The sequence below is a fragment of the Wyeomyia smithii genome, chromosome 1 (assembly GCF_029784165.1).
Source record: "Wyeomyia smithii strain HCP4-BCI-WySm-NY-G18 chromosome 1, ASM2978416v1, whole genome shotgun sequence".
Classification (NCBI taxonomy): domain Eukaryota; kingdom Metazoa; phylum Arthropoda; class Insecta; order Diptera; family Culicidae; genus Wyeomyia; species Wyeomyia smithii.
In genome coordinates, this window is record NC_073694.1 from 137,436,661 (window position 1) to 137,450,275 (window position 13,615).

The window sequence follows — 13,615 nt, forward strand, 5'->3', positions numbered from 1 at the left end:
TCATAATTAGCATAATTAGCTTGTACGAGGTATTATTCCTAGCGATGGCAATAGTAATTTTTGTTGTGTTTTCAAAACACTCGCGTTTTTAAATGAATATACAGCGCAGTTCACCCCTCCCCCCACGCAAAAAAAAAACATTTAAATCAATCATTTTAGATCTGGCAAATACTTTGCACAGATCTTCATGGTCTAAAGATGTGAAATAGTGTTTTGTCTAGAAGTTTCTCCCAGCAAAAAAAATTAAACTTACAGTAATTTTGTCCTTCCAGAAAAAATAAACAACGTGAGGAAAAAAAGGTTTTAAAGAATAAACCAACTTTCTGAAAATCTGATTTTTTTTCTACGGAAACTACACACTGTTAACTAAACAATGATAAAAGACTGAAATTGAAGAAATAAAATATAAAAAAAACAATTTGACAAAATGAACAAAAAACTACAGACCGGTTTGCAGAATGGTGCCGTCTGAATAACCAAATAACCAAGTGTTTCCAAATGTTAAATTATAAGCTCCACTCGGCGTAAAACTCCAATCATGTATAGCTATGAAATCGATGGCACAACTTTCGAAAAAGTTTATGTGGTTAAAGATCTGGGAGTGATACTGGATTCTAAGCTTTCCTTCCAGAATCATTACTCAAGCATTACCTCGAAAGCCAACCGCAACTTAGGATTTATTATGCACATGGCCAAGGATTTTTGTGACCCGTACTGCTTGCGAGCCCTCTACTTCTCGTTAGTGCGCTCCATTCTTGATACTGCCTCTGTGTTATGGAGTCCGAATTTACACATATGGAAATCCAGAATTGAAGCTGTGCAACGTAGATTCATTAGATTTGCTCTACGACAACTTCCTTGGTCAAACCCAGCCAACCTACCACCATATGAAGACAGATGCAAACTGATGAATATTGATACTCTAAGCAAAAGGAGTAACGCCTCTAGAGATATGTTTGTTGCTAAACTATTAGTGTGTGAAATCGACGCTCCCGAACTCCCATCGATGCTAAATCTGAACGTCGGATCCAGACCTCTTCGATCTCGGGACTTTCTTCGATCCGTGTTTCATCGTACTCACTATGGAAAGCATGAACCGGTTCAAGCGATGTGCTGTATTTTTAATAGTGTATACCATTTATTTGACTTTTCCGCTTCATTGGAGCAATTTAAAAACAAAACTCTTAGAAGCGATGTCTTAGATTAGTTTTACTGTGTGTCATTGTTGTAAATCGTTTATGATATTTCTGACCTTATCGTTACTGTTTAGATATGTAATTTATAATATCCTTGACTGATTTATTGTGATTTTATGTGTTCATACTATTGTAATTTTATATTTATAAACTTTGTAATACCGTACTTAAAATGGGTTTTTATGCCGATTTGAGAATGGTTTTGATGTTGTCATCTAAAGTCGGCTTTTACCATTGTTACTTCGTTGAGACTATGTCAGTTAAAGTTAAATAAATAAATAAATAAATAAATAACAAATGTATTTCATAACCATGTACCAGCAGCATAATACGTACTAGTTGACATAAAATAGACCCCACTGTGAGCATACTCCTATCACTACCTCCACGTGGTACCAACAGGGATACGATAAACCAAGGGAAGATCGTTGAACCGGTGGGAACTTGCTCGTGTGCTGACAAGGAAGGGGGAGCTGTTCTCCTTGGAGGCCAGCTTATCTGAGCGTCTGTTTCTCATTTCAGGAACGGCACAGACAGCGACTGATTCGGAGCAGACGCTGTGTTATTAAATCGCTGTATCTCGCCAGTTGCACCTAAGGTGGCAGCCCCGTCGCGAAACTAGGTATCGTGGCCTTAGTAAGGCAGTACGCTGGAAGTACCCTACACAATAAAAAATCAATATCGCACGCTTAGCCTTGGAGCTAATAGCGGTCTCGATCAACTAGTTTAGTTGAGAGAATTCGTTATCAATATTGTTTTTGGCACATTTTGTATGTGTAGGATAAGTACAACGATACACCGCACAGTGCAACGTTCCATAGACAAAAATAAAAAAAGTGGATTTCTTATTGAACCAATTTTATATGCTGGTATGTTTTATACATGTTTGAGACATACTGTAATGATATTATTAATCTCCCAAGTTCACTCAGACGATTATGGCTCGCATCTACAGCGAAGCGGTTTCAACTATTCAAGTGACACGTTATTTTTAAAAAATTTCCTTAGTTTTCAAATCATTTTTTTATTATAGTTTATATTTTTTCATGTTAAAATCAAAATGGCAATGGTAGAGGAATACAACTACTGCATTTCACATGTTACTATTGAGACATAACGTAGCGCATTTGGAAGTTAAAGGCTTCTTAGTCATGTTTATTTATGCTTAGAGAAAAAAGACACTTTCGATTTAAAATCGATTGTCAAAAAAAGTACCCCAAAGTACCTCTCTGAATTTCACTTTTTCCTCTTATTTGGAATGTCCTTCAAACTTTGGAAGTGATTGCCATTGCTCAAGTTTGCTCTTTCAACCGAAATTCGCGTTTATAAATGATACCTCTGGAACTAAGAGTGAGAAATCCTACGTTACTATGTTCCTTACTTTTAAGTAAAACACGTAATTTATGGGCTAAACACATAAAAGATTCCTGAATTAACAATGTCTAGATGTTTTGCAACAGTAAACCGTAAATAAACACAATTAAAAGATAATTAAATAGAAAAAATCATAAAAACTGAATGTGATGGCGTTTAGGTCACTTTTTCATCGCCTAGAAATTATTTTAATATGCTTTTCAAGCCTTTTATCTCGAAATGGATAATATTCTTGGAAAATTATCATTCTATGCTTCTGTGCAAAAAAATGGCGTTTAAGACATTTTTGCGATGACGAATTTGACATTTGTCAATTGTGCAAATAGTTGCTCTCATCGGTACTAAACATTTTTCGTGTCACACCAATTGAAAAACAAACTAGAACGGCTGTTATGATTTTTGTCCCGCGTTCCCATACATTCAATGCACTGTGCACCGTGCCCCAGTGCTGAGTCGAGAAAATTTTAAGCTCGAAAAGATCCTTGACTCGATCGGGAATCGAACCCGACATCACAACCGTGTGGGAGAGCTAGCCGACCGACATCGCTAACCACAGAGCCACGGGGACCGCTGAAAGTACCCTACACACTTACATTTAATCACCGAATTCGTTTTTTTTTCACCGACTTTTCAACAGCTGAGCGCTCGGTAAAACGTTCGGTAATATAAACCACCACCGACCGATCAGTAACCAAATTGTTGTTGGTTTCTGTCATTATTACCGACCTAATTTGTGAAAACGGCAAATGCATTTATTTGTCAAAACCACCGATCAAATCTGTAAGTTGTGTAAGACAGTACCGAAAGATCTGTGATGTTTGTTTCTTGTTCACTTTTAATTATTTAAGAAAACCAGAAACATGAGCGGGGCCTAGTGTGGTTGGTAACGTCTCCGCCAACCACGCTCGACGCCTGGGTTCGAATCCCACCGCCGACATAGGTTTCGATGGTTGTGAGGTGGCGTGATCCACTCACAACCAACCCAACTGGTCTAGATTCAATCCTAGCCGACACCGGGAGATTTTCTGAGGCGAAAAATCTCTGGGATCACGCCTTCCATCGCATGAGGAAGTAAAGCCGTTGGCGCCGGTCCGTGAATAAACGGGTCGTGAGTTAGGGTCCTGGGTGTGGAGTCGCTTCCCAGTGGCGGAACTAGACCGACGGAAAACAAGCGAGAAAAAAAAACCAGAAATATGACGTAAATTTATATTAATATTTTTATTAAAATGTTATTAAAAATTTCAACTGTTGAAAACTAAAAAAAATCAAAAATCGTCGTTCGCCGCACCGAAATTGCATGACTGAAAATCAAACGTTTTTTACTGCTGTGGACTGTGCATGAACTTCATGCCAGTTGTGCTCATAGTTTCAAAGCCGAGGATCTCTCGGATGTGTCCATTAACATGGCGGTGTAAACTATTTACGTAGCATGCAATAGATGCTCGGAAGTAGAAGAAAAAATTGTGATGGTTTGATGCCTAAAATATTCACGAATTTTATCATCATATGCTTACGAAAAATTTGTTCTATCTTCTTGCTCAAGTTGTTGGAAAACGTCCTCCATTTTTTTCTAACGCAGAAACTTCAATGTTCAAACGAACTGAGAATGTGACTTGACAACCAGAAGGAGAACAGGGAATAGAGAAAATTTTACAGCGCTATAGTTGGTCCGGTAGCTTTTTACCAATATTCGGTAAAAGTTTAATTTACCGAACAGTTCAGTAGAAATGTTGAATACAGAAAATATGTAAAGTTATATAAATTTTACAAACTACTCTGTATTTTCTCAAACTTACCGATCGAAATTGTAATAATAATAATCTGATTGCGTGTGTACTACGAACAATTCAGAGAGTGATACGAATCGCAACAATCAGTATCGACCCACTCGAACGAAGAGGGACAATGATTGGAAACTCGGTACTTGGCACGTCAGAACTCTACCCAAACCAGCTCGCTTGGGCATCTGCTACAGTGGCGGCGAGAGAGGTAAACGAGGCGTCGGTTTCGTCATACAAGGAAAACAGATCATGCGGGTCATTAGGTGTAAGGTCATGAGTGACCGTTTATGCGTGTTAAGAATCAAGGGCAGATTCTTCAACTACAGTCTGATTAATGTATGTATACGCACCGACAAACGATAAACCCGATGATGTGTAGGAGGAGTTCTATTAGCTCCTCGATAGGATATATGAAGTCTTACGATGTCTTACAAGCATGCTTGTCTTTTCTCCTCAGAAAACCTCTAGAGTGCAGGAGAACATCGTGCACTGCGGAAACAACTGCCGTCACACTAAAGAGCAAATCAATACGCTCATGCTAGAAGAGAGCGACAAACGATTTTTATCTGTTGAGCTTCCTGAACGCACTGCGGTGAAATCTGAAATCTCTCTCTTGCGAGACAATGAACTATGGTGTACTTTCTCACACGAGTGGACATCACGCACAATAATTACACTGCAGAGCTCTCTGCGGTGCGTTTCACAGTTGGTTTCTTGAGCATGGCAGAAGAGGAAATGAGATTGGGGGAAAAAATAGACTGCGTTGCTCGTGCCGGTCGAATTTACTCTGGTGGAATTCGTTCATAGCTACACGAGGACTACATTTTTGCACGGTAGGTTTTTTTTCACCTTCCGGACTACTCGCCAGGGGACACTGTTATGTTTTTCTGCGTTTTCTCTGTAGAGTGATTCACCTCTCTTGTTTCTATCAGATGTGGGGTGAGCCGGAAGTGTGTTTGTCTCTCTGTAAGCTGGTTGAGACACTTTGGACTGGAGAAAGAAGCAGTGTGGTGAAAGCATTTGCTACACGCAGGCACATACTGGAAGGGAAGTGCGCGGTGAATTTTTTCTCCTCTTCTTTCACATACTGAGGAGAATGACAAGCATGCTTACAAGGTAGGGAGGGGGGCTTGAAAAAGTGGAAAAATATGCTTACGTAATTATTGAACGACCCCTAGGTCGTTAACGACCTGTCACCATAAAAGTAAAAGTAAGTAGGTAAGTGAATTTTTTTTTGGTAGAGGACAAAAGCATTATCTGAGACTTCGTCGAAGACACTATACCGATAAAACAAACCGTTTTAGCCCTAAAAATATAAAACTCGGGCACTCGGATCAGACAATTGGATTCATATGATCGTTTTGCTGCCGGGAAGTCTAGAAAGAATTGTAGGGAACAAATGTTACCTTGTAAAAAATGTACAAACCCTGAAGCTCTTGATAGTAAAATCTCTAAGTGCATCCGGTTTTGGATTATTATCTATGAATATACATTTTTTGTGAGATATTTGTGGTTCTCCAGCAGCAAACTGATGTTTATTGAAAAGTACGGTGAATATACCGTAATTCATTCTTTAACAGCAAGAAGAAAGGATGAACAATTCAGAAGTTATATTTAGGTTTACATTCACGGAGATTAGTTTGCATAATTAACTCATAGTTCATAGTTAAAAAAAAAAATCTAAATTATTCATCAAATCTTCTCACTGTCATAGAACGAATTGTGCTATTTTGATCGTGCTTTGTTAGCTTTGTTGTAAATTCCTGTTTGCTGCTGGAGAACCACGAAAAATTCACAAAAAGCGTATCTTTATAGAAAACTGAAAAATTCCAAACCTATGTTTAAAAAAATCCTAAAAACGAATGCATTTAGAGATTTTATTACTCCATCTCTTTTTACCAAAATTTCCCCATCTCTAAAAACCGAAAAAAAAATTTTTTGTCTTGATTTTTTTTATAACAGTATCATTTATTTTTTCGCTTTATTCAAATATTACTATAGCAAAACTTAAGGGAGCTCGTAGTCGCAAGCTTAGCTTAGCTCAGCTTGACTAATTCGAATCAGTAAAATTCCATCGTGAATCAATAGAAAAGCGCTGGGAGTGACCGATCATTCTGATTGTACAAGTTTTAGTGATTCAAAACTTGAAAGTATCAATAACGGCGCTGGCCACCTTCTTGTAATCAAATGGGAAGAGGGAAGGGATGATGTTAGCGTGACCTTTCCTGTTGGAGACCGTGTTATCCTCTGTATCTCCACAAAGATCATATGAAGGAGGTTTTTCTTTGTTAGTAGGGAAGTGTAACGCTGGATGCGGTTCGATCATATGAGTACACTATGCATCGAGGTTCTATCGATGTGAAAGCGATGCGCCTTCCCAATCTTTAGAAGCATACTCATTTCCACGAAGTTAGTTAATTAAATACGAAATTCGAGCGATGAGTATCGCGATTCTATCAATGCGATAGCGACGCGCGTCCATTTACCCAAAAGAGAGGCATATAAATGTTCACGAAGTTAATTCTTTACGAAGATCGACCGATGAGTATATGTGTCGCTACTCTATCGTCGAGAGCGACGTGTTCCAGAAGCGCTCAAATGTCCGTGAGAAAGCAAAAGGTGATTCGAACCAAGTGAGGTAATGAGTAGCGAAGGGTCATAATTCGAATCTTTGTAGAATCAAGACCGTTCGATGTCAGAGAGACTTTTACGCATGGGTTTATTCTCAGGTTCCCTTCTATTCCCCTATTCGACCCTTTCATCACGCATAATTCCAGAAAAAAGTCACACATAGTTGAATGAACACCTCTCCAGGCAGTTATAATTGTCGATACTTCGAAGGGTAGCTAACGAGGCTTGGTGAAATGATACAAAAATATATTTTAATATAAAATATGTTAGACAGTATAAAAATACATCGGTTAACACGGTGACAAAGTAATCTTTCTTTGCGTTATAGTCTTTGAAGATGCAGCTTGGTCTCTGACAACAACGATTGTAACACTTCTTTCTTTCCTTCCTTAGCCGAAATTAATTCCAAATTACCCATCTATATGTGGTTCATTGTATAACTTTACTAACTCAAATCAATCATGGAGGAACAACTATGAAATGTACGGTCGTTCAATTTCAAGCCCTAGGAAAAACTTTCAAATATGGACTTATCAAAATATATAACTTATGATTATTTTTAAAATTAAAAAAGTATTTTGCGGTGTATACTGTCTTTTGGAAGGTCGAAAGTGCTTTTCACAAATTTGCCGAAGGCATCGCATTCTGGCTTTGATAAAAATGCTTTTTTGTAATTTTAATTAGAGTAGTAGAAAGTTGGGCTTAAACGTAGACGTTCAGATTTTGATAACGATTCATGTGTGGAACAACTAAAAATATTAAAGAAAACGAATAGCGTAGAAACAATACTGGGTGTAATTTTGGGATATTGTTGTTCAACCGAGAAGGATGGTAAAAGCTCCATAAAAATCACACTGAGCTTCGCATTTGTTCAAAATGTAATAAATGCATTTGAATGCTAGTAACATTAAAAAAGATTTGAAATGAATCAGAGGGCTTTTATACGCCATCACAGAAAGGTACTTTATTATTGGACTTAATTAAAAAAAAAAAGAATAATCAGTTTTCCGCAGAGTACTGTCGATAACGGCGATGGTTCGAACAAAAAAAAGTTAACATTCCGCTTCGCTTTGATTGTCTGCACAAGACGGTTGCCAAACCAAAATAACTAGAACACGCATTGAACACAGCAGACTGTCGGTTGCAACATGATGATGTGAAGTGAAAATTTTTAAAACTAGATAATCAACCTAATCACACGATTACACAGAAACTAGAAAGACATTATGGAAGTATTGTCGGAAAACTGTTTCGAGTCGCTTTCAATTGAGCTTGAAAATCTGATTAGGGTAATGAAAACTTTTTTTCATCTAACCAATTGGCGTTCATCACTTACCTCCTCAGGAAGCCATCGTTTTCTACGCTTAAAGTCGCTCTTACGATTACTTCTTTTCAATCGGACCAGACCGCTGGATTCGCCTTCTCTGTTTTTCCGACCTCGTTTTTTTGGCCAGCCGCCTTTCGGTTGTCTCACACTTTGCCTACTTAGCCTATCACTATTATTACTAGTATCATCAGACTTTTGATTCAATTGATTCTGAGCAGAAGAATGATTTCCTTCTTCAGTCTGCCTCCAACCATTTGCTTCACTCTGGCCTTCCTCTGCGACACTAATATCACCTGGTTGTTTGCTGCCACCTTCGCTACTACCGCTAAAATTACGACTATTACCGCTACTTTTATTACTACTACTGCTTCCATGGTCACCGCTGCTGGCCTGCGGCGGATGGTGACCGTGGTGGTGATCCTGTCGGATCCTGACGTCACTGAGTTTATAGATCACAGTATGGACGCCTTGCCGCTCCAGTTCCGGCCCGTACCGGGCGGCAGGCTCGATATAGTATTGCTCTAGGTTCGTGACGATCGTGCCGTCGAACAAATTGTCCCGGGTCAGCACTCCGTGCACGTGGGATTTATCATCACCTGAAAAGACAGAAAAAAAAATTATCAATTTACACGAGAACAAAATTTTAACAACGCGAAAAAGCAGTTAAAGTTTGTAATATTTTGCTGTCGGTGAACTAGCTCGAGCATCAGCATCATCCATGGGACTGATCAAATAAAACACTGGCATCTAACATTGACAGTAATACGGCGTCGTTAGTTTCTGATGATGCGAAGGTCGATGGTAGAATTCTGTATGATTCCACATCCTCTCATGAATATCTATTTCACGACAGTACAAAGAATAAACTTCAAAGTAAAGGTCAGATGTTCTTCTTTCAGACAAAAGCTACTATCAAATACTGCAGTACGGGGGAGGGTTGCTAGCCCGCTGGTATTTTTCAATACGGTATGAATTCAAATATAGAAATCATATCATTACTTCTTATTGATATTCCTGGTATCCCGCAAGCAACAGACAACGCCCTTTTCATCTGGACTGAACCAGTGTACATCAAATGGATACTAATCCGACTTCCGTTACTGCCATGATTGATTTGCTTCATATTCGTACAGACGAATGACATTTCGCTATCCTCCCGGGGAGGAAAATGTAAATCATTTATTTCCTCTGATGGCCTCAATGCAGGATAATCGTAGGAGTTGGCCTGCTGTGTATATAACGAAACTATAGAAAAATCAATGTTTAAAAAAAATGTATAATACGAAATTCAGTTCACAAATATATTAGTTCAATCAATAATAATCAGAGCGGTTTATTAAAATCTGCGATTGACCTGAATGTAATCAAAGCAATCAAGAAAGCAATCTCACAAATGTCAAAATGTCACATATATCCAATTATGCAAAGATAACAGCACCTTTCAACTATTTCCAGCGTAAAATTCGATTCCGTTATGCACAGGGAAATTAAACGAACGTTCGTCCTTTAGAGAGGATATGAATGTTACGCAAAAGGGGAACCAGCGTGCAATGAATGAGCCGCAGCGTCGATCACCGTTGGTGTATGAATAATTTTAATGAAACGTAATGGAATACGTGCACCGCGAAAAAAAGCGAGACGAATGAAGTACCGAAAGTGTGACAACGTTAATTGATCGCCCATCCATTTAGTTTAATGTCTGTTTGGCCGGTATCATCGGCCATACGTTGCATTCTATATAGACATGTGTATATTCAATTATTTTATATTATTATACACATACCGCCTGAGTAACAAAATAAATATTTAAAGCTCCTGCAGTTTGCCAGAACCCCCTTTATCTTAAATGTGAACTTTATTTGGAGTTAAATTTTTATTTGTACAAATCAGGCAAGCTTACTGCCGAATAAAAACCTCTGGAAAACAAATTCTAGACACTGTTCTACATTGGCAGTCGACCACCGTTCAAATAACGGAAACTCGTAGTCTAGCATATGCACGCACGTGACGTAACGTTACTCGCTAGTAATATTATGACTAACGTAGAACCTTGAAAGCAACCAATTAAAAAAATCTGTTCAAAGGCTTCATAGTGCATTTGCTTGTTTGTTATGTCACACCATCCGCCATTTTTTCTACAACAAAAAAACAGAAGCCTTGTTGGCGTAACCACCAAGAGTAATAATGATAATTGTCCCGATTTTGAAGCCCTTGTCTATCCGTCCAAATAAAAGCGATCGTACGCTAAGCGGCTTATCTTGTCGAGTGTAGGAGAATGCGGCTTATTGACATTTCCGCCACAAGTTAGTTTTCAGTATAGGCATATACTGCCGTTTCAAGCATAGTTGTCCCATGTTCTACACAAACCTTATGTACGCTGGGACAGTTATGCTTGGGACGACAGTATAGGTACATTTGGCTTTTATTGGTATAGAAATTGCTTACATTCAGTCCGTTGGGTATGGTCATTATTTACTAAACAACGACAAATAAGTTGTTTACGTAGGTTTATATTTTATTGAAAAGGATAATGAAAAGATGAAAAGACGCTCATGAAGTTTTGATATTGCTTGAAATCCACATGTACTGTTGTGCAAGTGAAGTGAAAGTGTTTGTCATATAATGATAACATAAATTAAACGGTGGAACATTACTCGTTGTCATATACCATACCTCAGAGATGCGTAAACAGGAACTAAACTCCATTCGAAGCGGCACTTAATAAAGGATTCATTCGATTCCCGAAACGGAGATGATTATTCATGAACAAGCACGAGGCGAATTTGCGCTGTTCTGGTTTTGCATAAAGCCAGTTCTATCCGTACACAAACCCACATTTTCATTCACCCACAGAAAAGGGAATCAATCTTCCTTTTATCTTTCGCGGTGAAATACTGCAAGTGGAAAACGGCACACAGACAGAAAGGGTTCGCTTTATGTGTTGTTGCTACTCCGACAGAAATTCACTGCTGAGCTTGAGCACAAAATTGGCATTTATATTTCCATCATTATATTCTTAGTTTCCCTGCCTTGCTAGGAACCATCGTTTATCAGGCAGCGTGCCTCAATTTGGGTGAGGTTTTTTATCTCCGTTTCAGTTTCGCCATCCCAGCGAAACGGAATGACAAACTGAGTGTATAGCATGATTGTACAAAGGAGTCTTCCATGATTTTTATTTAAGCTCGAAAGCGACGCTTCATTTTCTATGTTTTTCGACAGCAATCAAATATAACTTCAGTTCTGTTTACTTATTTACTTCATTCGTTTGATCCAGTGAATGAACACCGGAGCACTCCATAGCATTACTTCAAAATCAATGTCTCCCATTACATCCCCTTTTACATCTTTTGAAGTAGCTTTTTCAAATATTTCAAGCAGAAAATCGTTTGATATACCCCGTCTGGCGTTTTAGCACTCAGATACTGTCTAATGCATAAAACATGGTCCTATGTGTTAGTGTGATATAAGCAAACAAACAACTGTGAGTTTGTATGTTGTTAGTGAATGTTTGATCAAACTCGTATAATTAATGCTTACTTTACTGATACAACCAAGTCCAAACTAAGGTTGAATTTTTTTTTACTATCGACCAATCATGCATCCTAGGAGCGTAGATCAGGGCCCGATAGCATTACCTTTAGATGACATACGTCACGTGATGATGAAGCCGTTTAATCATGAGATACTCTGTCTATGCTCCTAATTGGAGTTAAAATACGACAAATCTGTAATAACTTTTTTCCAGAAAAAGGTAATAAAAGGTAACGCTTTTTTATTATGCACGCTTTTGCATCTGGTTTAGTAACAGTTCTGTAAATTCATCTCATGATAATTCCCATCTATGCATATTAACCCTATCCCCGCGGAGAGAAATCAGTTTTTACATCGAAAAATGACATTCAAACTCTCATTACTCAGCAGCTGCATGCATAATAGGGTGTCCCAAAATTGCACAAGTCTGGGGCTCACCCTCCAGATGATAGAAAATGGTGTTACGAACAAACTTTTGTTCGGCGGCAGCTCTAGAAAATGATGTTTTCAACTGGCCCCGATGACTTTTTTGAAAAAATCGGTTTTTCTTATGGTAAATCCAAAAAACATGTCCAGTTATTCAATTTTCCATGAAACCTAATCCTTTTATATTTTTTACAGGCTCCTTAGGGTCCAAACTGAAGGGAAAAATTTGTTTTGGATTGATTATCGTCAATTTATTACCCTAAAAAAAATCTATCGTTTGAAAAAGAGATTTTTTAAGTATACTTTGACATTTAATCAATAAAAGTGGGTATTAAACCTAATGCTCTCACCAACTGAATACCATTTAAAGTTGGGAAATTTGATGGGGATGTACATTGCCAAAGACTATATGGCTCTAAAATAGCTTGATTTTGAGTTATTCGTGATTTATTGTGGAATAATAAGTTACATTTTGATGTTTTCCAATACTTAAATGATCATTTGCCGTATCATACTAAATCTCCTGCTTAAATTAAAATTAAAACTAAATCTCCTGTTACTCAAAGGGCTCGTTCTGCAGGGTAACTGTTAAGCCTCAACATTTCGATTTGGCATCAAGATAATAATTTCTTTCTATTCAGGCCTTAGAATCTTCCGGAATAAAAAAACTTGATATCAAGCCGCAGTCTATCGAAAAAACTTTAGTGACTTCTTTGTGAGTCCACTAAGTTTTTTACAGACGAAAATTTTTTCACTCATGAATTTTCGTTTTCACTGCTCACCATTTTCAAGTTTTGTACCACCCTCCTCTTCGAGTCATCATTAACATTTTTATCGAAAAATACCAGGCTAACATTGACCTCCGGAAATACCACAAGTGCAGTCTGCAGACCCGGCACCGTACCGAAGTCACCGGAGATTGCGGGTTCGAGTCCCATCTGAATAAGTTTTTTTTTTAAATTTAAGGTCGCACTTTTTGTCCTTGTTCATTTTTCGCATCCTCGTTGAATAACATACATTTCCTCTCCTCTAGTAAACTTGATAATATTTATTCATATTTTTTACTCGACCTTGATTATTGTAGGCAAACATTAAAATTCAACTTTTTATTTTACAGTAAATCACGAATAACTTAAAATCAAGTTTTTTTAGAGCCATGTAGTCTTTGGCAATGTTCTTCCCCATAAAATTTCCCAACTTATAATGGTATTCAGTTGGTGAGAGCATTAGGTTTAATACCCACTTTTATTGATTGAATGTCAAAGTATACTTGAAAAATCTCTTTTCCAAAGGATAGCAATTTTTTTAGGAAAACAAATTGACGTTAAACAATCCGAAACGAATTTTTC

General features: G+C 37.9%; 1 protein-coding gene across 1 annotated transcript in view; it reads right to left on the reverse strand.

Moving 5' to 3' along the window:
* Positions 1-13,615, reverse strand: part of LOC129718886 (uncharacterized) — a 380,634-nt gene that overhangs the window by 120,462 nt on the left and 246,557 nt on the right. The window contains exon 5 of the mRNA XM_055670083.1: positions 8,319-8,905. Within this exon, the coding sequence (XP_055526058.1) occupies positions 8,319-8,905 (587 nt within the window). The remainder of the gene's footprint in view (positions 1-8,318; positions 8,906-13,615) is intronic.